The sequence below is a fragment of the Amborella trichopoda genome, unplaced genomic scaffold (genome assembly GCF_054954075.1).
Source record: "Amborella trichopoda isolate Santa Cruz 75 unplaced genomic scaffold, AtrichopodaSantaCruz75HAP2 v2.0 scaffold_141, whole genome shotgun sequence".
NCBI lineage: Eukaryota > Viridiplantae > Streptophyta > Magnoliopsida > Amborellales > Amborellaceae > Amborella > Amborella trichopoda.
This window is the reverse complement of record NW_028283098.1, coordinates 13,656-41,108: the sequence shown is the minus strand read 5'-3', so window position 1 is coordinate 41,108 and position 27,453 is coordinate 13,656. Positions and strand designations below refer to the sequence as shown.

The 27,453-nt window shown below is 35.1% G+C and overlaps 2 protein-coding genes and 1 pseudogene across 3 annotated transcripts; 2 read left to right on the top strand and 1 right to left on the bottom strand.

Moving 5' to 3' along the window:
* Positions 1-4,928: 4,928 nt before the first annotated feature.
* On the top strand, positions 4,929-13,088 carry LOC148778909 (bifunctional levopimaradiene synthase, chloroplastic-like; annotated as a pseudogene). Its single transcript, XR_016048731.1, has 6 exons — positions 4,929-5,075; positions 6,185-6,251; positions 8,742-8,964; positions 9,294-9,535; positions 11,193-11,272; positions 12,280-13,088. The product of XR_016048731.1 is annotated as a bifunctional levopimaradiene synthase, chloroplastic-like (transcript).
* A 4,963-nt stretch (positions 13,089-18,051) lies between these two features.
* On the top strand, positions 18,052-18,456 carry LOC148778908 (14 kDa proline-rich protein DC2.15-like). The gene has a single exon (XM_088857184.1). It carries the CDS (start codon positions 18,052-18,054, stop codon positions 18,454-18,456), a length of 405 nt encoding a protein of 134 aa, XP_088713310.1.
* Positions 18,457-23,283: 4,827 nt separating this feature from the next.
* On the bottom strand, positions 23,284-25,491 carry LOC148778907 (disease resistance protein UNI-like). The gene is made up of 3 exons (XM_088857183.1): positions 25,462-25,491; positions 23,963-25,361; positions 23,284-23,858 (listed from the first exon to the last, which is right to left on the bottom strand). The coding sequence occupies exons 1-3, from the start codon at positions 25,489-25,491 to the stop codon at positions 23,284-23,286; spliced, it is 2,004 nt and encodes a 667-aa protein (XP_088713309.1).
* Positions 25,492-27,453: the final 1,962 nt, after the last annotated feature.

The window sequence follows — 27,453 nt, the reverse complement described above, 5'->3', positions numbered from 1 at the left end:
TGAGAAGTGCAATACATAATGTTTTTCGATGTTTCTAATATTAGACACACCTTAAATAAAAGAAAATTTGAAAAATTGCAGAATTTCCCCTTATCCGATAATAGAAAGTTCAAGGGGAAATTCTAAATAATAATAATAATAATAATAATAATAATAATAATAATTTAAAAAAAAAGAGAGAAAGCTGACCGGGTGGGGTTGGTCTCCATGTAGTTTTCACAAAAAATAAATAAATAGAGCACTAGGTAATGAAGGCAGGCAAGCCAAATAGGATATGTATGACATATTTCCTTGGAATGGTCGTTGAGGTATTTGGTATAGCTAAGCCATGCGCCTTTTGGCAGCTAAGTCATGCTTCTTAGTGTCATGATACAGTCGTTTTTTTGGTTAAGTAAAAGTGGTAAGTTAAAGGGGATTTTTCAGACTTTTGGGACTTTACTTTTAGTGAGAATGTAGTCAAAAACCTCATCATGGGACTCAGCTACACTACCGCCAAGACCCAACACATTCTCTCATGTTACAGGCTTTCTATGCACCACATACACTCACACCCTAAACACGAGTCATTTAGGGCTCGAGAGTCATACTGCCACATTTCTTGAAACTATTTGAAAGTACGCTTTACTTTGATTGTTTAGAGCTTCGACTCTATCCAAAACGCACCACATATATATATATATATATATATATATATATATATATATATATATATATATATATATATATACTAATTCATCTATTAATTCCTTATTGTCCACTTTCTTTTTTATTCCTTGTAGGTTGAATTGTTCTTTACTGAGTTCTGGAGGAGGTTTAAACAATAGAGTTTTTGCTTTGTTTCAAGGTTATTTAGAGGTGTACTTTGGGGTTTGTTAATCATATTCTCTATTCTGGTCGTTTATTTTCCGATAGACTGTAAACAAAGATTTGTATAGTTATTTTGTTCAATTATATGAGGTATAACATCTATTTTATGAGTATGATTCTCCGTTTCTTTTGGAATTATTTTATAAGAAGAGGTTTTTGTCTCAGGCTTTTCTTTCAATGCCCCTTTTACCTGGAGACTTTTTTCAGTAGGGTGAATGCTTTGTATATCTTCTCCTTCATTAGTATAAAAAAGGTCTGGTATTGGTTTTCTATAGTATTAAGTCCAAAGTCTGGGATAAGTATATCCTTTTCTTTCAGAGTATGTCTTAACCAAACAAAGAATCCTATATTCTGTTTGTTTTACTTTATAAATTTATTAAATCTTTTATGAAAGGCATCTAGTAATTCTTGAGGGAATTCATTCAGTTACCAGTCTCGTTTTTCTTTATTTTCTTCAGATAGGAAATCATTCTTAATCCCTTCTATATCAATTTTAAACTTTTCCTCTTTTTGCAGGGTGAGGATATTAAAATCCAAATCCGAAGGTGTAAGTTCATTATCAGATGAGCTAGGTTCATATACCCTATAAACCGGTCTTTGGATATTACTATTTGTTCAAGACAATCCATCTAATGTTGGTCTTTGTGGTATGGACGAGGTAGAATATCTAGAAGGTATATAGATTCCGGACATCTAATATGGGTCTTTGTGGTATGGACGAGGTAAAATGTCTAGAAGGTATAGAGATTTTGGAAGGTGCTCGTATAGATTCCTCTGACAGATTTATTCTAGTATGTCTATTAGAATTAAATTGTATTTCTATGTCTCTATCAGGATACTCAATAATCTGGTCTGGTTCTCTATTGATTGGGACTCTGGATTGTTGGTTCTCACAATGTAAGGACCAATTTTCTGGAAGATTTATTTGGGACCAGCTTATGGATTTGGGTATGACTGTATTAGATTTCTCTATATTTGTCTGGACAAATATTGTCTGTTCTTTAGTATCCATCTGCAGAGTATTTGGACATAAAGTGTTCATATCTTTATAACATATTCTATATACTACTGCAAAATTTTGTGATCCAGGGTTCATATCAAACCCTTGGGTTTTTATATTCAAAGTGAGAACTTTTAATAGGTTAGGATCTGCTAATGAAACTGAGAAGTTTGGAAAGCAGTTAAAGTATAAAAGTCCATTACAAAGACTGGACTCTATTATTCCTAAAAGGCAGTCTGAGAATTTATTATGGCGGTCATCTCCTAGACATAACAAAACAGAATTATTTAAACCTAGTCGGGTTAAAGGTTTAATGATAATCTGTATAAGACCTATATGTAAATATTTATATTCTTTAGATTTATGATTTTGAATCATTCTATTAGACAGTAGTTGGAAACTTTCTTGCTCATTTGTAATAGATATACTTTGTTCTACTGTTTTGTATTAGGGGTACTTTAAGAATATTCCAATTTTGTATGTCTTTCTATATTATCTATGGTTATTTCTTCCTTATTTTTTACTCGTAGTGTACTATTAGACAAAGATGTTGTTCTATTGGATAGAGTCCTAATAAAATTTGCCATTTCAGTACAATGATTGAATACTGAGTCAGTCGAAAACAGTCCCTGTACCTTTTTCACGACTCTTCCTAGCCTTTTTTTAGTAGTGCGGGTCACGACGACGTTTAGTTTCAAACTCTGATTGTCTGAATAGAAAATTTTATTAAGTTCTTAACCTCTAGAATAGTACCTAGACTACAGTTCACCACTGTAAAACTATTGGCTCTGATACCAAAACAACCAAGATCTATTTTAGCAATTATTTTCAACAATTATTTTCAAGAAATTTATCAATAGTACACAAATCTCATAAGAAGAAACAGTATTAGACAGACAACACATAAAAGAGATGATACATCAATAACAAACCAATTTATATAAGTAGTATTTCTAAATTTTAAAACAAAATATCAATTTAACTTGCATAATAAAAAGAAACTCATATAAGACACTTGCAGTAACTCGAGAATATCTTCCACTCTTTTGCGCCGTAGCTCGGTAGACTGTTAAGGTTACAATAACACATTAACAATCCTCACAATCACTCTTAAAAGAAAGCTCGGTGTGGTTAGGTACACCACCCGATATACAGTAAAAGAAATATGAAGTTACAAAGTGTAACAGAGGATAACAGTAAATAGTAAAATTACAGAGATGAATAGTAAAGTTACAGAGAGAGGTAACAGAGAAGGTTAAGAAGATTTGAAGAGAGAGGTGATAGAGGGAACTGAAAACTCAGAGAGAGTACTGAGAGCAGAGAGATAGCTGAGTACAGAGATGGCTGGGAGCTGAGCACAGAGATGGCGGAGAGCACAGAGATGGCTGAGAGCACAGAGATGGCTTAGCACAGAGATTTGCTAGCAACAGAGTGTTGCAGAGAGTTGAGAAGAGAAGAACGAACAGAGTTCCAGAAAGAGTTATAGAAGATTGCTGAGATAACAGAGAGTAGTCAGAGAGATGGTGCAGTATCAGAGAGTTGGAGTGAGCTACCAGAGAAAGAAAAGGTAACAGAGTGGAGTACCAGAGAGATATCTGAGAGCTGAGATCCGAGAGCTTAAGAGGGCTGAGAGATAAGAGAGCTGAAAGCTAAGAGAGCTGAGAGCTAAGACGGCTGAGAGCTCTGAGAGGGCTGAGAGACCTGAGACATGTGGGCACTGGGGGAGAGCACTCGTGGTGCCTTCAACTTCGCATCTTCTTTCTTCTAATAGGCGACAGACTTCAAAAATTATTAAACTTCTTCATAAAGGTGTCAGCTGAAGTGACCAAAAGATGTCAGCGGAACAGTAAAAAGCTGAGATGACAAAAAGGTGTCAGTGGCACAGTTGAATGACAAAAAGGTGTCAGTGGCACAGTTGAAATGACCAAAAGGTGTCGGTGGCACAGTTGAGATGACCAAAAGGTGTCGGTGGCACAGTTGAGATGACCAAAAGGTGTCGGCTATCTGACCCTGAGGCTATAAGAGAAGCCTTAATACAATACTTAAATATAGCAAAAGTAAATAAAAAGCCTCCTCCTCTAGTCCGAAATCAAGAAGATTATAACTTTGCTAAAATCCTTAGGAGAGTAGAAGATAAAAATAATATTCATAAAGAACCATCGATAGCTGATTTAAGGCAGGAAATAAATGATGTTCGAAATGAAGTGATAAATCAAAAAAATAGAATACAGATTTTAGAACTAGCTTCTATCCCTCAGGATGATAGTCTTATTAATATTGATGAAGATATAGATTTTAGTGACATATTAAATAAGTATAAATAGCCTTCACCTCTTATAAAGAGGAACCAGAATCCTCTAGTACAATACAAACTGATAATTATGTTAACCTGCTTGATGAAGTAATTACACAAAATGGTACTCTGATAAGAATAATAGTCCATAAAGAATACAGTTTCCAAACTTTAGCATTAATAGACTCAGGTGCTGACCTGAATTGTATAAATGAGGGACCGGTCCCTACAAAATATTTCAGTAAGACAACTCAAATATTAAATACAGTAGACGAAAGTAGATTAATTATAAATTATAAGCTTTCCAGTACTGCAGCCTGCAATAACGTAAATTGCTTTGAAATGCCTTTTATAATGGTAAAAGGACTTAGCCAGTCTGTAATACTCGGAACTCCATTCTTAAATATGCTATATCCATTAAAAATAGATAGTTCAGGAATTGAAGCCAATATAAACGGCCACAATGTAAAATTTGAATTCATTGATAGACCCAAAATTCGAGAAGTGAATAATATAAAAGAAACAATTTCTAATAGAGAAAAATTCTTATATCATCTTAAAGAAGAGCTAAAATACAAAATAGTTGAAGATAAGCTCTTAACTCCAGAAAACAAAAGCCTAATTGAAAATATTAAAATCAAGATAGAAAAAGAAATATGTGCAGAATTGCCTAATGCCTTTTGGAATAGAAAAAAGCATATCGTAACACTACCTTATGAGGCAGATTTTCATGAAAATAAAATACCTACAAAAGCGAGACCAATACAGATGAACCCACGGCTTTTAGAAATATGCAAAAGGGAAATTGATGATTTGTTACAGAAACAGCTTATCAGGAAAAGTTCTTCTCCATGGAGCTACTCAGCATTCTATGTAGAAAAGGCTTCTGAGAAAGAAAGAGGGGCTCCTCGCTTGGTAATAAATTATAAACCTCTTAATAAAGTTTTGAAATGGATAAGATATCCTATTCCCAATAAAAAGGATTTGCTAGATAGATTAGTTAATGCTTGCATCTTTTCCAAATTTGACTTAAAATCTGGATACTGGCAGATTCAAATTGCTGAACAAGATAAATATAAAACTTCCTTTAATGTCCCTTTTGGACAATTTGAGTGGAATGTCATGCCCTTTGGGCTTAAAAATACTCCTTCTGAATTTCAAAATATTATGAATGATATTTTCAATCCTTACATAAAATTCATGATTGTTTATATAGATGATGTTCTAATATTCTCTGAAAGCATTGAGCAGCATTTCAAACATATAAATGTTTTCATCAAAGCAATAAAAGCTGCAGGATTGGTAGTCTCGGCTAGAAAAAATAGCCTCTGTCAAACAAAAATAAGATTTATAGCACATAATATCTTCCAGGGCAGCATAATTCCAATTGGTAGGGCAATTGCGTTTTCTGATAAATTCCCAGATATTATTTTAGATAAAACTAAACTTCAAAGATTTTTGGGATGTCTTAATTACATTGCTGATTTTTATAAAGATCTAGCCATTGATGCTAAACCTTTATTTCAAAGGTTAAAAAAGAATCCACCAAAGTGGACAAATGAGCATACTTTGGCTGTTAGAAAAAAAAAGATAAAAGCCTGAGAATTACCCTGTCTTACACTCTCAAATCCTACTGTATTCAAAATAATTGAATGCAAAGCCTCATAAATAGGATTAGGACGAATATTGAAACAAAAGTTTTCAAATAAAGAACAGTTAGTTCGTTTTACTTCACGAGCCTGGAATCAGACACAGCAAAATTACTACACAGTTAAAAAGGAAGTTCTAGCCATTGTTTACTGTGTTACCAAATTCCAAAGTGATCTTTTAAAACCAAAAATTTCTTATACGAACTGATTGTAAGGCAGCAAAAGATATTCTTAATAAAGATGTCAAGAACCTTGTCTCAAAGCAAATCTTTGCAATATGGCAAGGTATACTATCCTCCATTGAATTTGAAATAGAGCATATTAAGGGAAATGCTAATTATCTTCGTAACTTTTTAACCCGTGAGTTTTTGCAAGGGGGACAGGGACAGGAGAATAATAGAAAGCAAGGGGAAGGGGAAAATGGAAATAATTCCAGTATCAGGTAAAACCTTAGTGACCTCTCCAATAAGCCCAAATCAATTAGTTAGAAGGCAGGCCCAAGAAATAACAATCTCACCTGAGCTAATACAAATATCCAATACCTCAGGGGGAGAAAAGATCAGGTTCATAGAAACCTCTTTTATATTTGCTATAATAGTAGAAGATATTCATAAAGATAAACATCCATATGTAGCAAATATCTATTTGAATAATCATATACACCCTTCCAATAATGATAAGACCCGAGAATGGTATGAAGCCATCCTCTTAGAAACCAAATCAATAACAATGGTCTATTTTTATAAAAAAAATACAAATATAATTGCATGCTCCAAATTTCAGATATGAAAAATAATATCATATACAGAATGGGGTATGGATCTAGTAATATATATATATATATACATATATATATATATGGGAAAATTTTTATATGGATTGGACCGGACAGGGTCAAGTCCAAATGACTGGGACCTGAATGAAGGTGCAGAAATTTTAAAAATAAAAAATTTAATATATATACCTGGACCTAGGTAAGGTCTAAGTGACTTGAACTCAAACCAAGGTGTAGACAATTTAAAAATACAAAATTGAATATATATATGAGTAATGATCTTATGGGACCTCCTACACCTACAAAGATGGGACACCAACATATCACCATTAGATTTCGATCCAAATCTCACCTTTAATCCCTCCCTTTCTTTTTAAATTAAAAAAATTATATTTTTTTAGTATCTCTCTCTCCTCTCATCCAAAACAAATTTAAAATAGAGAAGCAAAGCATTCACTCTACATCTACCTCACAAAAATAATGATCTAGGTCTAAACATAGATTGACAAATATATTGGAATCTAATCTAAGTGTCGAAAGACTTAAAAGCCATTTTGTATTTATTTAAAAATACTCATATGTGATTCTACAAGAGTAAAGCTTCCAAACACTAGGCAGTTATAATGAATAGTAATATAGGTAGAATCCTAGCCATCAAATGTTCATCACGTGGTTCAAAATACGTATCACTATCTAAATTTTAATCTTTTTTTTTATATAAATAAGATTAAGATGGAATAATGGACATATATTTGATACTATTGCGCACCATATAAAAATATTAAAAAAATACATTTAAGTATTTAAAACGACCAAAGTTACGTCCATTTTTCAAGGAATTTTTGGTCATTTTATATTTTAAAAACTATTTTTTTTATATTCATTACGATCCAATTTCTAAAAATAAGATTAAAATTTAAATAGTGATATTTATTTTAATCTACCTAATGAAGATCTGACGTCAGGCATTCCATCTATATTATTAGTCATCATAGCTGTCAAGTTTTTGTTAGCTTTTTCCATTCTACGGTGGATCCCAAGTTTTTAGATAAAAAAATACTTACTCTCCAGTCATTTGCCTAAGGGGTATGCATGAGCGAAGTATACATTCTCTATACTCGTATTAGTAAACGGTTGAGATGATGCCATTGTTCTCCTTCGGCACTTAAAAGCAAAAAAGCTCATCTCCACCATCTATAGATGAGGAAGGACAATGTTAGGCTAGTCATGTGGACCATTGGCTACAAATGCAATCTACATACCTAACTTCCTTGTTGAACATTACATAGTAATATTGCATTTGTTTTTTCCTGAGAAATATTACATATTTTCTTATTAACTCTTTAGAAGGTAATTAAGATAATTCAATTCTATGTCAAGCACAATAAAATCAGTTCTCATAAATAAAAATGAAGTTCTATAGAAATACGTAGAGAATAGCTTAGAAATTTGAGATTTGCCAAAGATTTCTTTTTTGGAGAAGTTTTCTAGATTTTTTTTTCTCATGCATTGTTATAGAATAGCTTAGAAATTCAAGATCTGCAGAGGGTTTATTTTTCCTGGGAGGTAATCTAGGGTTGCATTGGTTATTGTGTTGGGGGTCATAAAAACAAAGCCTAGAGCCCAAACCCACTAGAATTTAAGGATGGGTATGCACTATAATGACATACTTCTTTTTCATCTTAGGAAAGGGTCATTCATTGCATAGGCTTTAAAACAAGGGCCATTTATTACTCATTACATAAAGGATGAAGCTTCTATAAGGCCTAAACTTTATTAAAACAAAGTAAAGCCTCGCCTTGAATCTTTGTCCATAAAGTACTTTAGGCATCACAAATCTCCATGATGACTCTAAAATTAATTCTCAACACCAATTATGAAATTTGAAGTTAAAAACATGTACAAATTATATGGATCCCGAGACACTTATTTTTAGAGTGAAATGGATGGTCCAGATAATATATTATAATATACATTACTTTTAGGGCTTGAAATCTTTTTTTTTTCACAACCAAAATGATCAAGGCCGAGATGATTGATTTGATGGTTTTCCGATGCTAAAACTGCAATTTTTAATAATACGTTTATTTATTTTGATAGGGCTGCAGCCCTATCAAAACATTTTCCTTGCATAAATCATATATTTTGTTGCTTCAGTTAAGTTTTCCTCTCAATGTTTCTGCTTTTCTTTACAATTTGAACAGATAGAATTTTCCCTAGCATACCCAAGGGAATACCTTCTTTCAAGATTGGAGTCTAGAAGCATTGTTGAACAATTGTGGCCTGGTGATGAGAGCAATTACAAGTACTTGGAGTTAGCAAGACTTGACTTGAATTCTCTACAAAAGCTCTACGCAGAAGAGATCCAAGAAGTAGTTAGGTATTCCAATTTTGTGATTTTTCATCTCTTTTGGTGATAGTGTTGAATGGAAACTAGGAACATAGTGTTAAGGCTCTATTCCCTAACACAAGTATCCAAATATCTCCATCTTACTTATATCTCATACACCCTAACACAAGTATCCAAATATATCCCTCTTACTTATATGTCATACATTTTCTTGGGTTCTTACTTAACCTATCCATTATGCAACTAGTTTATTCCTAAAGCAACAACTTTGTGTTTTAATTTGTTTGTTTAGCTGACCCCGATTAATTGGGACAAGGCTATGATGATGATAAATTTGTTTGTTTCTCAATTCGATGAAGTTGGTGGGAAGACGCGGGCTTTACGAAGATTGAATTTGCAAGACAAGGGGTTGTGAAGAGTTATTTCACTGTAGCTGCTGCCGTATATGAACCAGAATACAAAAATTTCCAGGTCGAGTACACGAAATTTGGGATGATGGCTGCTCTTATGGACGACATCTACGACCTCGAAAGCAACTGCCCTGAAGATTTGAGGCTCTTAACTAAGGCCATCCATAGGTACAACATTATACTAACACTTGGCTATATTCCTAATCAATATAGGAATATACACTCTCTATGACTGTTGTTTGGGGTCCTCGGACTGGCAAACCACCTTGAGCTTATCAACGGATGCTGGTAATTAACCAACAGATGCTGGTAATTAACCAAAATTCTACCAAGAAACAATGGCTGACCTCGATCGACCATTGTCTCGTAGATTGGATGGATAGTTGGCAGCTTACCCCATATTATAGGGAATTTAGTATTCAGGCATCATCAATATAAGGCTGTCTACAGCAGAGTACTAGATAAAATTCTAACTATGTTTTAATTATTATATTTATAACTATTTTTAACTAGTATTTCTATCTTAATTCATATCAATTGGCAAGTTGCTCACCAAAAAATTAGTGGGAATTTTTTTTTATTTCCAAATCCAGTAGCAATTGGGACTTCATAAATAAATAAACCAATCAAAATCTTACTCATTCTTTACTTGATTATAACCAGATAGTCCTTTTAGATTTACCACACTAATACAAAAGTGAATAGAAATGTAGTAGATAACCACTTAAAAAGCCATAGTTTATTGTTGAAAGGGAATTGTTGATTCTCCTCATGTTTATGTTGTAAAAACCGACGCCTAAGTGTGGATTTTCAGCCTATCCAATTGATAATTTCATGCATGTTTTGGATAGGAAGAGCAGAAAATGGTTGCAGGCACATACAAACTACAAAGTAGCAATATCCGTCTTCATGAAAAACACTTTTTGGACTAACTATTTGACAATGTGAAATACAAATTCTTCTTCTTCTGTAAAGAAAGAAATATCTCAATCAAAATACAATGAATTAATACTGAAGGTTAAACTCATATTTTATGTCTTTACATTGCTTATCTGTACTTATTCTTCTCCTTGTTTTTGGACATTAGATGGGATCCTTCAATTCTCTGCGGTCTACCAAAACATATGCATGTTTTCTTCGACGGCCTCAATGCAGCAATTACTAATGTCGCTGAAGAATCACGCACAGTACAAGGGTGCAATGTCATTCACTTAATAAGAGGAGCAGTAATTATATTTACTCAAGCAAAACAACAACTTGACTCTATATCATAATCATTTTAGAAATAATAGTGCTGACAAACAGACACACACACAAACATACACAGATGCACAGTTATGCATGGCTACTTGCTCATGCATGCTCGTATTGGTAAGATGCATAGGCACAGATACAAATAAAGCACCACTACAAGCATTTAGGCTTTTGCACATAACAAATACATACCCTTGTTCCACACTGCAAATATTCTATCTTCACTTATTTTGTTGGTTTTGTAATCTCAAAAGTCAGAACGAAGGATTTCTTAGCTTCAAAGCTAATGAAATTAGTTTCTAAGCTAAATAGTTACCTAAAACAATCAATATAACAAGAGCTAACAGGAAGATCTTTAAAGCTCCCAAATTATCCACACGGAGAACTTAGTTCAACCATTAACCATGGTGAAAATTGTTAAATGGCAGTGAAAACATTAATGGCGGTGAAAACACTTAACAACCATGGAAATTGTTGATGTGAGTGAAAACAGCTAACAGTGATGAAATAGATAATGATGGTAAAAATTATTATTGGTGGTTAAAACGGTTAATGACAACGAAAACCAGTAAGGATGGTCAAAACATTTAACAGGTATAATTGTTTCAGCATTGCGTGAAGCAGCTAAAAGGAATGAAACTAATAACAAAGATCAATGGGCATCAAGCTCCAAGGTTAACTACAATCAGAATTGTATTAACCATTGCAAGATTGTCGTAAACCATGATGAGAATTTTAGCAAGACAAAAAACTTCTATTCTTAAACAGAACAACATGCAAATATAGAGAAACAAGAATAAATGTAACTTGTGCTTCACTTGGATACAGAGGCATGAGATGTCCTCATTGAAGAAATCTTCAAGGTATTGTGATGTTTATAAAGGAGAAGATGGATGTTTATAACTTTCGAAACAGAATACCATTTCTGTTTCAAACTCCACGAGGGTGAATTAGAAAAGATGGATAATAGATTTTTGAGATCCCATCCCGGAGAATGTCCCTCTCCCTCTCTATGGAAACAAAAAACTAGACTACTTGATTGGTGAATCAGAAAAGATGGATCGTAGATGAAGGTGTCCTACTTATTCGAGCATTCACTTGGTGATTTGCAGAAAACTTATCAAAGATCACTAGGTTTTGTCCCAATTCTACTGCAATAAACATTTTAGATTACTAAAATGCACATAAGAATTATTATTGAAAAGAGTTTGTTTAAAAGCTTGTACAAACACTATATCTAATGCATGGTATAACGTTCTATGCTGAGCTCATTTTCCTTCTGAAAGACCCAGAATCCGAAAAAATGTGTTCATTTTTTAAATTCTACAAATATAACAAACATGACCATTCAATTTTTTAAATTTAATACTTGATGACATTTACTATTCAACTATAATCTTTATGTTGGAACTGAACATTCCTGGAGAATTCACCAAACAGCTAGATAGTTTTATAGCATTTATGGGTCACTATGATCAGATGTACTTCAATGTGTATTCTCCTAATTATGGAGCTTATTTCCTTATGGAGTAAAGGTACCAGAAACACACTCCAAAGGTAGTGTTTAGCATGTTTGTCCAGCATTAGGGAACAATGAGATTCAAAGAACAAAGACATTTTCATGTTGAGATACATTTTGCTTCATTTGATTCATGTTTGTTTTTTAGACCGCAAAACATAGCTAGAACTGTATTTGCTTTCTTTCTTTCATTCTTATGAGTGGGAGGAATTGGCGTCACTGCATGGAAAGGAAGCAGAATGGAGGCATTCAGGGTGCATACCCTCCTTGGAGGAGTATCAAATGGTGGCTAACCTTAGCGTTTCTACCAGCGTCACCGCCTTGAGTCCGTTATTCATCATAGGAGAAGTCATTTCAGACGAGATGCTACGGTTGGTGGGTCAATGCTCAAGATTTCTCTATCACATTGGACTCAATAGCCGACTTACCAATGACATTGTCACCTCGGAGAGGGAAGAGCCACCGCCTTGAGTCCGATATTCATCATAGGAGAAGTCATTTCCGATGAGATACTACGGTTGGTGGGTCAATGCTCAAGATTTCTCTATCACATTGGACTCATTAGCCGACTTAGCAATGACATTGTCACCTCAGAGAGGGAAGAGCATTTAGGCAAGATGGCATCAAGCATTGGATGCTTCATGAAAGATCACCCCGGGAGAACCAAAGCCGAAGCCATGGCTCATTTGCAGGGTTTGATCGAATCCAGCAATCGAGAATTGGAATGGCAACTGTTTGAGTTTAAAGGAGTTGTGCCTGACTCGATTCTTCGTGCACTTATAAACTTTGGAAGAACCATGGGCTCTCATTTACAAGAACTCGGATGACTTTAACAGCATGACCGATCGAGGATTGGAGCAGCTACTGATGGATTTTCTCTATAAGCCACTTGCTTAATATGGCTATATTGTGTGGTGTATTAGCGTAGAATCTGATTACATAAATGGTAAATAAATCTTAGAATTATGCATGATATTCCTGTGAGAGAGAGGTGTATAGTTAATTAGTTAGAATGTTCGAATCCTATGGAACTAGCTAAACCCTTAAAAGTTCTTCAAATCTAAAATTAGCATCTCTCTACAAATGGCACGTGCATTCCACAAAGTAAAAACACACATGTGCAAAAACACACACTAATTATGTAACATCTAATCTGCCATTGCACAAAGTCAAAAAGACTTTCTTTCTTCATGCCTTGGACCACAAATTATGTAACTAGGCTGACAAGAGGCTGGGCCTAAGAGTCCTGACCCGAACCCAGCCTAATCTCTATTGGACAGACCCACCTCGGGTCGGGCCCTGGATTAGCCCAGGCTTTCATGGTTCCAGCATGTGCCGGGCATGGCTTAATAAGGAAAATACAACAATGGATAAGGCCAACTCTATCATGGCCTGGCCAGGCCTAACCTCGAGCTAGGTCATGTGGCTTAGGCCCTAACCCTTATGCACTATGTTTCCTGCCTAATGTGGTTGGCGATGAATTTTAAAACCTTGATTGTGGATAGAGCATGGTTTTTGGGGGTCCGTTTAAATCACTTACAAGTAACCTTTTTTTTAAAAAAAAATTTCAATTAAAAAAAAAGAAAAGAATACAACTAGAATAGAAGTCCTTCGAAGTTTTTCTTTCAATAACAAAGAAAAGACACAATCTATGCTTGGGAATAAAAAAGAAAATAAATAAATATGAAATTAACAAAAGAGATAGTCGGAGATTACCTCAACCGGCCTTCTTACACCCCACACCGAGTCAACACCTTCCGATAGCGCGGAATCAATAGTCAACCTTCAATTTCAACAGGGAAGCAAGTTTATGCCTGTAGGGATCTCGAGAACCCCTTAGCTTCTGGAACCGGGAATCCCAAGTATCGGGATTCCACCCATGATCGTGTACTCAATTGGCCAAATGTGAAATAGATGAATACAACTATAAATCGAGTGCGAGAAATAAAGTAAATATAAAAAGCACACCACAACAACATACAATTTACGTGGTTCACCTCGTAGGGCTACATCCGCAGCCTAGGCAATTAGAAATCCACTATCACAATGAAGTTTACAGTTTTTGGTTACAAGAGATACTACCTATCTCTAAATATAGGTAAAAAACCATCACCTTCCCTTCTAAACCCGCTCTTCCGACCGAGCAACACCGTCGATCAACTTCTTTCCCACCGCAATACTGCTACCGGAAAGATAACCTTGAGAGCAACATAGAGATTTTCTCTCTCTAGAAGTAGAAATTAACCAATCCAAAACTCATGGGAATACCGTCTCTCTCTCTCTTGGACACCCATCTCCATATTGGAGATCCATTTCCATAACCCCCAAAGGGGTGACCCTCAAAAGATGGGTATTATGTCCTCATTTACTCTCTTACAAAGATATCACTTTCTTGCTTCCCAAGAAAGCCAATTTTCTATTTCCTATAGTACCCTAATCTTTAGAAGAAAGTATCGGTATGGTGATTTAGCTACCACCAAACCCAACAAGGTCAAGTCAAACCAATTAAACATGAACCTGTTCCTTTTTCTATAGGTGAGAGAAGAGAGAGATTTTAAGTGTAAGAGAAATGGTGTAGAGAATATTGAGTAGGGTCCATCTTTTTTTTATAGTACTTTAAGGGGTTATATGGAAGGTGCTAGAACCATTATCCCCCACTTCATAAATTATTTTCTCATCAGTTAATTCAAACAAGAAATTAATACATGTTAATATTATCATTTCTTATTTTATGAATAAGCCTTCTTATACATACCAAAATTTATTTCAAAACTTCCTCAAGGCTTAAGTGGCACATAATGGCCCCACCCAAATTGTCATGGTGTGCCAATAAAGCCTTTTGGCCTTCCATGCAATATTTAAAATAATATTATTTTTAAAAATTCATAAAATCATAGTTGAATATTTAAATCAATATAAAATCAATATCTCTAGTTTTACTAATCCAAATTTGATAAATAAAATATTTAGAGATTTAAAAAAATTCCAATAACAATTCTAAAAATCATATAGTATTAAAATAAACATAATTAAATACTTTGATGGGAAAATGATACATATGGTCTAGAAATAAATGTGCACCTGGGTACTCCACCTTCAACTGTAGACCACAAACCACACATGTTTTCTCAAACCGACACAGCATTGCCCATGACCTACAGTCCATGCAATGAATCATTAGTGGGTCATCAAAGTCTGACAAATGGGCAAGGGGTCTTAGTCTCAGTCTATGGATTTCAGGTTCTCCTTTAGAGATGAACCGAGGTCACTTAGACCAGATGCAATCCATTGCTTGATGGTGTATATGGGTTATCTCCCATACATGTACACACTTCACCTTGAAAGGTGGTTTTCTTTCTCGAAAACAGCTATCAAAGTGCATGTCATGTGATGGTATGCGGATGAGGCTTTGACCCCATCTCTAGAAGCTTCCACCACACACATAGGTCATGCAGTCCATCGGTTCACTCATCTAGACATACTCTGACCTCATCAGGGGATAACACATTTAACCGATAAGACCAAACTGACCTAGCTCATAAAACACACTCTGGTATCAGCAAACATCATTTGCTTAGTATGGTTTACCCAAGACCACACTCCCACTGAGTACATGTTCTACTATATGAATAAGTTCATGTACAAACACTCATAAGGTCTTTAATGGCCACACACCTAACAAATGTCTCATACTCTTTAAGGTTTTATAGTTGTTAGTACACGCGTTATACTCCTTCCCACGTTCAGACAAGAGGTGCTGCCAAGTGGTTGAGATGAACTATCAAATGGACCACTTGTACAAACAAAAATAACGAGAAAAGAAGTGGGGATGAAGAGATATTCTGCAAATTACTAAAGGGAGAGAAGAAAATAGTTTACAACGTCCATGAGTTAATTTATGTTGTATTTCACTCATAACTCATCATTACTAATCATATTTAAATTTTAATAATTTTTCAAAAATCAAATTAACCTCAAATTTTGACCAGCCAAATTGAGCCCCCGAGTCCTAGACCAACCTTACCCCCTGAGCTTGGGTTCGGTTCCGAGTTTGTGAATCGTGGCAATGATTTTATAAGCGCACCGTATGGTTATATGATGCATTTAAATATTCGAACGTCAAAGTTAGTTGGAATAAAGCTCGAATGATAGTAATGTTGATGATGATGATCTTCAAGCCACATGAAGCACCAATCCAGATATCTGTGTTGTATATCCCTAGGAACATTAGGCCATAATGTAGAGAGCAACGCAACCCCTCTTTCTCTCTAGTTAAAAACCGATCTTTCTTCCTTACTAAAAAAGGAATATAAGGCGGTGGTCTATATGGCTCACCAAGAACCATATGGAAAGGCGGTTAAAAGCTTGATAAATAGGGGCTTCTGTGTCTCATTTGTAAGTGCGTGTGCAAATGCAATGTAATACAATAATAGAGGGTGTGAGTTGGTTGGGCATATGAAATGGACAACTGATGTATGAGTAGGGCATGGGCATGGGCATGGGCTTGTAGTTGAGTTGTTGACAACTGATGTACGAGTAGGGCATGGGCATGGGCATGGGCATGGGCATGGGGTTGTAGTTGAGTTGTTGTGTGTTGAACATGAGGCGAGCATGTGGTTGGTTAGTCGTGTGTTGAAAGTGATGTAGTTGATGTAAGTGTGTATCCACGCTATGTTATAAGAAACCAAAGCGTTTCAATTTTTAGTCCGATTTGCTATGCACCCATTTCCTACAATTGGTATCAGAGCATCCGAGAATCTTTACATATAATGCACCTCTACCTCATAAACCTCCTTTAAGTTAAGTTGAGGGACCTAAATAAATAAACTCAGTCACCACTCTTAATCCTCTAGATAAGATTTGATTTGAAGCTCCAAGAAGCCTTGAATCCTCTTAGATCCATCGTCCATTCAAATAAACAACACAGATTTGAGTTTTGGGTAGCAATAGATTTGGAACATTGTGAAGATCTAGGCAAATTTTTAAGAAGATATTATTTTTTACAAGGGCTTTTCCAAATAAAATTTGATCTAGAGATCTTAAAGCCTGTTGTGTTCACTGCCCATACGAATGGACATTATACATTTAGTTTGGCAGGGGCAATAGACTTGGAGCATTTTTGGAGCTCCAAATCTTTTTTTCTTTTGAGAACAATGTTTCCTTGGAGGAGATTGCCATTCATTTTGAGTGGAAGAACATTATTCTGAGGCATTATATGTGGAGTATTCTTTGATATGTGACTGATATTCAGTCTCTCAGATACCTCAAAATTGATTTTTGAGGTCAAAGAGCATTATAATCTATTATTGTTCACAGGGACACACAAAATGATTTCTACATGTAAATAGTTGCTTGTGCAAGTGATTGGATTTACATTGTGAGGAATCTTTTGATATGCAAATTTTTTTAATAAAAATTTTCTCCAGACAGATACTCTTATTTTAAAAAAAAAAATGGTAGGTCAGGAGCACGATTCTAACGTGGGAAGTTGCGAAAGCCATCGTCATCAATACCACCACTACCACAGTATTTCTAGTCTAGTAAACCTATCAAATTGGACATATTTGAGTTGTAATAGGATGGCATCTACTGAAAGTAACTCCAACTCATGAATTGGAAAGACAGTTAGAAAGTGAGCAAGTTCACATGGGAACTCTAAGAAATTTCACAGAGAACAATTCATTTTGAAAGGTCTATGTAACTCAAACTCTTGGCTTATATGTTGCTCTAGCTAGTGATGACAGCTATTGTTGGAAACCATGATCACATGGACATATATTTTTCAAGTAACTTTAAGCATCTCATCCCTTAGCTCAGTTCATCTATAAATACCCACTCTTCTATACCAAATGCAAAACACACACAAATAAGTCCTCAACTATTGAGTGCCCTTCTCAACACAAGCAAAAGAGAAGGTTGGTTTAAGGGGAGGAAATGACTCCAAAAGTCTTTGGCCTTGTTCTCCTCACTCTAAATCTCTTCTTCTTTGCCTATGTGACCTCAAATTGTTTGCCATGTTCCCCTCTTACTCCTAAGGACCACCATCATAAGCCAAGTCCTAGTGCACCCTCTGTGTACCCCTATTGCCCTAAGGATACCCTAAAGCTGGCTGTTTGTGCTGATGTGTTAGATGGGGTGGCCCATTTGGTCATTGGTGGTCCATCTTGGAAAAAGTGTTGCTCTCTTTTAGATGGCCTTGTTGATTTGGATTCAGCAGTCTGCCTTTGCACTGCCCTCAAGGCAAACATCTTGGGAATTAAGCATGCTATTGATGTGGCATTAAGTTTATTGGTGAACACTTGTGGGAAAAAGCTCCCCAAGGGCTTCAAATGTGCCTAGGCATTATTCTTTTCTCTCTTTTTTGTTGGTTGATTTATTATTTGCTTTAATTGCTGGTATATCTGTATTTGAAAGTTATGTGGCTTTCATCTTTGATTTTGAATAAATTGACACTCTTTAATATTTGTGATTGCATGTTTTGTAGCTTTCATCTTTGATTATAAATAAATTGGCATTCCCAAGTTGGGGAAGGCCCATTAGTCATTGTCTCTTGTTCCTTGTACCGTGGTGCTTTTATGTTAACTATTCAAATTGAGTTACAAATGTTTGTTTGTGAACATAATTCAAAAATCAATTCTTAGCTAGACAGTTTAAGAATCAAAGTTATTCTTAGCAATCACCTAGATAAAAAAAATTAAGATTTTCTCTATAGAAAAGAAAATTGTTCTATTTGTGGCATACTGTTCAGTACGCTATAAATAGCATTAGCAAGAACAACCAAAGTGGATGTCCATTGTTGCCCAGGGGTGGCAATGGACCGGACCAAACTAGGGATCCAATGGGTAGACCCGATCTTAGGTTTGGGTATGGGTCCAAATTTTAGACCCGAAAGGTTGGGTCTGGTTCTAGGTCCGAGTCAAGCCGCACCCGACCCAAATAATATGGGTATATGTGGGTATTCATAAATATTGCCCATACGTTTGTTTCTTAGCAATTTCCAATTATCACGTAAAACAGTTAGCAAAGTGGGTATATGTGGGTATTCATAAATGTTGTGCAATAATGTAAATGTTGCCAATAATATAGGTATATTATGGTAAGAAAAAAAAGAAAAAAAACTCAGTCATCGGGTGGCAATGGATCGACCAGACCTGGGACCCGACGGGTTGACCAGACCTCGGATCCGAGTATAGTCCAAAATTTAGACCCAAAAAATTGGTTCCAAGTCCAAAACCTTATCTGATTCAGGACCAGCCGGACCCAACCCATTGCCAGCCCTAATTGTTGCCATTGGTGACAAACAACACACAGTTATGAGGGTTGCATAGGTGGCCGAGTCTTGGACTCATGGCCCAATTTTCGGAAGATGTTTTTCCTCCTCCCATTTATGAGTGAAAAGTCACTTCGTTTGCTCCACTATTCACGTTAAAAATGGCTCAACTTGGTTTGCTCCACTATTTACTGGAATTTGTCATTTGTTCAGATTTGTTTATCAGCAACATGCTGCCATGAACTCAGTAATTACGAGAACAACGATTTATTCCCAATTTCTAGATAACTCCTGGGTTCTTTTGCAATCCAAACATGGTGTAGCACTAATAAGTTGAAATTTCACTGATCAAATAAAATTGTGATTTCCATATATCCACATTTTTAAGGTTAAGGATTCGTTTTTGCTAGGTCAGATGCTTTTTTGGTAAGACCTCGTGAGGCCATTTTCACACTATTTTAAAAGGGTGAGGTTTGTTAAACTGTTGAAGTAAGGAGCACCTCAAAACTATGCCGAAAATGCAGTTTCCATGCAATGGGATTATATGAGAATCAATTGTTGCCCCCAATTATGAATTTTAAAGTTTCAGAAATGGTGATGATCAAGTAAATCTATAAATGCTTAAAATCTTGAAAATGGACGATCCAGATAATGTGTTAGAAGATGAACTATTTTTATTACTAATAAAATTTTTGTTTTTGTTTTTTTTCTATAATACTCGAGGTCAAGATGATTGGTTTGAGGGTTTCCCGGCATAGGAACCGCTTTCTCTAGTGGCTTTTTTAGGTGCACCTTACTTGTATAGCATGAGGTTGACACTTTATATAAACTTTTTCCATTTTAAAAGGGATGTGATATATATAAAGTGTCGACCTTAACCAAGTAAGGCACTCCTCCAAACTGCCATAAACACTTATTATGGCTTGAAAATCTATGTCAACCCTTAATTAAGAAATTTAAAAATTAAGAAATTTAAAACTTCAAGATAGTACAGATTAAACATATCTATAAATACTTAAAAATCATGAAAACAGACGGTCTAGATAATGTGTTACATGATTCACCATTTTTTTACAAGTTAAATCGTTTTCTTTTATATCCACACATCTCTAGGTCTAGATGATTAATTAAAGTGTTTCTAACAGGGGTAACATTTTCTGATTATTTTTTTTATTCTTAATATTAAATTTCATTGGATCAGAGAGCTGAAGAAGTTTATAGTCACAAAGCAAAAAGAGGGGAAGAAATAGATGAAAAATGATCATGTGTATTTTAGATACACAGCATTAGTGTGTGCGTGAGTTTTAAATGGTCCATCCTTGTAAGTGAGAAATCCTAACACCCTTTGGACGTGTTTGTTTTTCTAAAAATTTTATTTCATATTTTTAAAAAATTATGTTTTTTTCACACTTCCATCTAAAGTTCGAAAACTAATCTTTCAACAAAAGTTTGCATTCCTTTGTTAAAAAGTGAAATAATAAATTCCTAGGGGAAGTAGAAACTTAATCTTTAATAACTTTTTTATCGATCGCTATTCACTATGTATGATATAAAAACATAATATTGGTATTATTAATATGATATAATATAATATAATATTATTATAACATAATATTATATAATATAATAGTATATAATATTATATTTTATAATATTTTAGATTATATATATAATAATATAATTATATTATATTTTGTATAATATAATAATATAAATATTATATATTATATTATATTATATATTATATTATATATTTATATTTATTTTATTAATATAATTTATATTATATAGTATATATTGATTATATATTATATGTATTATATATTATATTAAATATATATTATATATAATATATAGTACTAAATATATTAAATGAATTTAAATATATCAAATATATGTATTATATTAATATATATAATATTTATATTATTATATATTATATAAATATATTATATTATATTATATAGATAATATTTATTATTTATCAAATATATAATATACATTATATTATATATTATATTATTTTATATATGTTATATATTTACATTTATATGGTTAATATATATATATATATATATATTTCTCAAACACAGTACCCAGCACTTTCTTAATATCCAGAAAGTTATCAACACAGTACTTAGAACTTATTCAAATATTATGGAACAAAGCATTTAACTTTTCATAACATTAAAAACATTAAACTTTCTAAAAGATATCTTTCAGAAAAACAAACATGCCCTTTGAATAGAGGAAAACGTCAGCACATTTCTAAGTTAAAATTTCTTTTTCTTTCTTTTGACCTTTTTGCCCTATTTCTCTCTACCCTAGTCATACCCTCTCCTTTCTCTTTACACGGTTTCCAGCATTGAATATATCGTCAAATAATCCATCTGTAATGGAAATTACATTAGTGAGAATATAAGCCGAAACATAAAAGAGAACTTGATTTAACGGCTCTTTCGAAAAATTGAGAAGGCAAATAAAAAACATATAGGTAAACGGATTTCATAATAGAATAGATATTTGGCGATAACTTTCCCTCCACCCAAGCAATATACGAACAGGGAAACTAAAAGGCTAATATACCAAGGAAAGAGCCCAAAACCTTCAAAAAAAAAAAGAGGAGGGTTGAGATAGAGATATAAGATTAATCTCTCTTATAGTAATGGAGAGAAATAAACACATAGGGATATGTTTATGGACTTCTTTGTTAGCATGAAGATTAGGACTCACCCGAAGACTGGTTGAGGGAGATGTCACATAAGATAGAGAGAGTGTTTTATGTACAACCACCCGAACCTGTGGCCTGCCCTTACTCACTCACTCCGAGTGAGTTTTTGTGATTATTATACGTGTATTAATATAATGTCACTTCATCGCATCAAAAATAACTCTCGAATGTGATCCTACATTTGTTATACAATGAATACAAAAGAAAAAAACATATTCCTATGTAAACAAAATTAAACAAGTCACGTCTATTTAACATAAGTATGTGATTATAAATATTCAAAATGCAATAGGTTCATTATGCCTTATTCAAAAAAATAGGTTCATCAAGCTCCATCAAATTATAATATGCAATACATCGATTTATGTAGACCTAGTTTTGGCATGCTAACCTGTAACTACGAAGGATAAAGTTCCAAGAATTGAACAGACTAACCATTTTGGAAATAGACAGGTCCAGATAATTTGTTATAGAATACATTATTTTATGACTTTAAATCTTTTACCCATAGTTCTATATATTGAGGTCGAGATGATCACTTGGAAAAACTTCAAACCTTAAACACAACCTGTTTGGGTGGTTTCTTGAGCTATGACTTATATTTATAATTTATAGGGGTTTTGTGTCGATTGGACCCCGACCCAGTTCTGGAACCTACCTACCTGGGCTTACTTGGACCCAGACCAGGGTCTAAAAATTTAAAAACATTAAGTTATATACTATGTAATATATATGTTTTATTCTAGTAAAAATGATAATAAATAAAATCTAGTGAAAAAATGTATGTTTTATATATGATTTATAATATTTCATACCAGGTCGACTCAACCTGGTCCGACCGAACCCTATAGGGTCCATGCCGGATCTAGACCCAGATCAGGTCCAAGCATCCAGATCTGAGATGCTGAGTCCAAACCAATCTTGATTGGCGATCCGACGATTCAATACGAGATCAATGGGTGGCCATCTGCCCCACTAATACGATGTTTCATACACTGGCTTTCACCATTTATTTTTATGAGAGAGAGAGAGACAATAGGCATGAAGGTGGGCTCAAGAAGAGAGAGAGAGAGAGAGAGAGAGAGAGATTTCCAGTTATAGGCTTGGAGGTTTACCTACCTCACGGGTGAATGTAATTGTAACCACTCCCACTTTGCTATCCCTGTCAACTTTTTATTTCGACAAAGAGAGGGAGGAGAGTAGAGTTGGTACGCTCATCTTCCCATTCCAATCCCTCCCACCATTCTTTTTCTCCTTCAATTAGTCTTAGCATTTCTGCTTCTCGGAGACCTTGAGGGAGCCTTCTCAACTTGGGATACCCTCTCACAGATATTCTCTCCAATGAAGGCGCATTCTCACATATACTCTTCAATTTCACCAAACCATTTAATTGCAATTTTTTTAATTCGGGGAGGGTGATGTTTTGGCCTACCTGCCCCCCACTAATTATCTCTTCTAATCCTCTGCACCTCATTATCGCCATTTCTTCTAAGCATGGAAGACATTGTACCACATTTGCCAATAACACATTCTTCAATACATCACAATCTTCAATAAGCAAAAATCTGAGATTGAGAAGATGATGGTCTCCATCTCCCTTCCAAATTCTCCTCACAACTCGCAAATTCGAGAGGCACAAAAATTCCAAGCTCTTCAAGCTGGGAACAACATCAAGGCCAACAAAATCCAATTGAGAACATTTGATGCCAGTTCCATGAAGATCAAGCACCTTTAGGGCTTCTAGAAACCCTCCGGAATGTTATTCAAATTTCTATTTTTTCTGAGCATCAATGTCGTGAGAACCGGACACACTGGCCGATTTGGAAGTCTCTCTAGTCCATTACTCATCAACGATATACGTTGGGCCTCTCCCCATTCTTCAACCCTGAGTGCTTCTTTCAGTCCCAATCCTGCTTCAACAATAAAACCCCCACCCTCTCTTGTGGAGCCGATACGTATGGCAACATCTCGGATCACATCATGAAGCTTCACAAAATAATCCGTTCTACGAACTTGCTCTATCATGCATGAGTCAATCAGCTTTTCAATTAGACCGTGGCCTTTGTTTCTAGCATCCTCCACACTATCCACTCTGCCTAAGAGCCCCTCACACATCCAACGCTCAGCCAAATTATCCTTTTCAATTTCGCAGTCCTCTGGAAATAGGGAGCAATACAAAAAACATTGCCTAATGTTTTCATCTTGTAATTCGTCGTAACTATACTTCAATGGCACAAACACTTCACGTTCCATGCCCTCAATCTCCATTGTTGCTTCCCGTAAAGCTCTCAGTGCATTCTCCCACACATGCACATTATCCTTGTCTCTCATCGCACAACCGACTACGATGATGGCGAGTGGTAGGCCACCACATTCTTTGAGGACCTTACAAGCGATGGGCTCTATGGAAGGGAGACCTACCACATTTCTTGCTTTTTCACGAAACAAGATCCATGCTTCCTCCTCTAATAAAACATCCACTTTAATTTTGAGGTCAGTTTCCATCCGATTGCACACTATTAATGATCGAGTGGTTATTATAATCTTACATTTATTTTGTGGGTTTGGGCGAGGGACTCCTATAGCATTCAAATCCAGCTTTTCCCACAAGTCATCTAATATAAGCACGAATCTTTGCTCCTTCGAAGCAGAAAACAATCTCTCTGCAATCATATCTTCATCTTCAACATTCATTCCCAATTTTTTCATTACTTCTTTTTGAATTCTAGTTATATTTACATCTGTTGACACAGTGATCCATATCACTCTCTTAAATCCTTGATTTTGTGATGGACTATTGTTGATTTCCAGCATGACAGTTGTCTTTCCAACGCCTCCCATACCGTGAATGCCAATCACACCCAATTCATTGTTACTCAAACATTCAAGGATCTTAGTTACATTTTTATCAAATGTTGACTGGCCTGTGATTGAAGCTGTAGGCATCTCCCTCCCCACTGGCGGTGGTCGATCCATGCTCCAATTCACAGTATTTGCTAGATTGATGTGAGTAGTGATTTGGGATAGTTTCTTTGTTGCTTGTCTACCTGACTTGTAGTTGGAGGGGCAATTTGGGCAGAGTCCTCCAAAGCAACACTTGTTGTCGTGGTATCTTTCAACTACTTCATCTGCTTCATGTTCCAATTCTCGTGCCCTATTGAACCACTGTTGTGCTTCACCTGTGGCTGCCTTCCCACTTCTTTCTGTTGCTTCAATATTCGCCTCCAAATCAGGAATTTGGACCTTAAGTCAGTTCGTTCTCATTTCTCAGTTCCTCAACCTTCTCCCGGCATTTGAAGAGATATCCGAGCTGTCGAGTGATGGGTTCCAAAAATATATTCACAATTTGGAGCACGCCGGTAGCAATTTCCATGGTTGATGGTAGCAAAAGAGAGGCAAACACAATGAAATAGTTCAGGTAGCCACAAGCCTTGGGACACTAAACAAAAGCACCTTGTAAAAAGCCCAATTGGTCGAGAAAACCAAGTAGAAGGAAAGTGTCCTTTTGGTGAAGAAGATTAACCAAACCAAGGTGAACAAAGCAAAGCTCTGTGTTTTTGTGGAGAAGAAGATCAAGAAAACCAAGGTGAACAAAAGGAAAGCTCTCTGTTTCAGCCGAAAAGAATATCAAAAAAAGCAGGGTGAACAGTAGGAACACTCCTTGATTTAGTCAAGAAGATCAATAAAACCAAGGGGAGTAAGAGTTTTGGTTCAAGAACTTGCTCAAAAAAAGATATCACAATGATATTTAATGATGCAATAGATTAATCTCTGCATATAAAGAGCGATAAAGATGAAGAATCAGAGGTAGTGGTTTGGAACCAGCATAGAAAAGAAGGGAGGAGGTGCAGCAAAGAAAAGAGGAGGAGGAAGAAGTAGTGGTGTTAAATCAATTTTTTTTAAACCTCAATCCACACGCCATTGTAATTGTCATTTGAGGGATGGGTGGTAGGGTGCATCGGTGAAAATATTATTCAATTTCCATTATTAATCATCCTATGCTCATTCAAAACATGGGTCGAATTCGTAAAAGACCTCCATTCTCACTTTTCCACCCATAAACTATGTTGGAATAGTGAAAATATAGGCGCCAATAGCACCATCCTTGTGTGTTTACTTTATTTGTTACGTACCGTAAGCTAGTTGAGCTCTAAGCATGATTAGTCTTATACATTGGTGGGTGCTAATGAATATAATACAATAAAATATGGATAAATGAGCATGAAAGAGCTCAATTGAGAGGGCTTTTTTTAGGTCCAATTCATTGGTGTCATGATAATATGGACTTAGATGCCGATAATATGGACTTAGATGCCAAATAAAAAGTTTTACTGCGTCAAATGCTCAGATGAAGTAAAAAGCGAAAGGAAAATGTGCGGACCTCCACTGCTATAATGCAAAAGGTTTCGCATTTATGAAAGGAATTGTGTGGACCTCCAATTGCCTTTGGGTGTGGTTTGTATAGAGCCGAGGCTCTAAACAATCAAAGTAAAGCCCAGGTACACAAGGAGGCCAATTGCCTTTGGGTGTGGTTTGTATAGAGCCGAGGCTCAAAGTAAAGCCCATCTTCAAATAGTGTCCCGAAATATGGTTTCAATATTGGAAATCTTTGTGATAGCATTCAAATATATTCATCTTTGAATATAAAATTTAAAGCTAACAAAATAGTGTAGATTGAGCAGATCTATGAAAACTTGAAAATCTTAAAAATTGACGGTTAAAAATGCATTACAAAATGTATTGTTTCCAACACTTGCAATCCATTTTTTTTCTCATGTCCATGCATCTTGATGTCGAGATGATCACTTTGATTATATTTGGGCATGAAAACAACCTCTTTTAGTGAAAATTTTGAGGCAGGCTCTAATTTGATTGTTTAGAGCCTTGGCTCTATATAAAATTTTTCCATTGCCTTTAATTAAAAAAAATAAAATCTAGTCTGAAAGCATGGGCTCGGTTAGCCTGACCTTTGAACCCAGGGTTAAAATCAGTGTTTTTATGTGCAGCTTGACCTAGCTCCTTAGTGCTTTTTACAGGCTTTCATTTAAAATGTACAAACTTTACAACCCACCTCAAATAAAACATTGTACCATGGGGAACATGACATTGACTTGAGCCCATGACTTGAGAAAAGTAGAAACTTTAGATCCCACCTCAAATGATGCACTGCACCATGGGAGACCTCAAGCAGAATTGGGTGCGATTTATATAGAGCCTGGGCTCTAAACAATCAAAGTAAAGCTCACCTTTAAATAGTATCAATAAATGTAGTTTCAATACTGAAAATCTTTGTGATAATCTTAAATTTTATTTTCATGTGTAGTTTTAATACTGA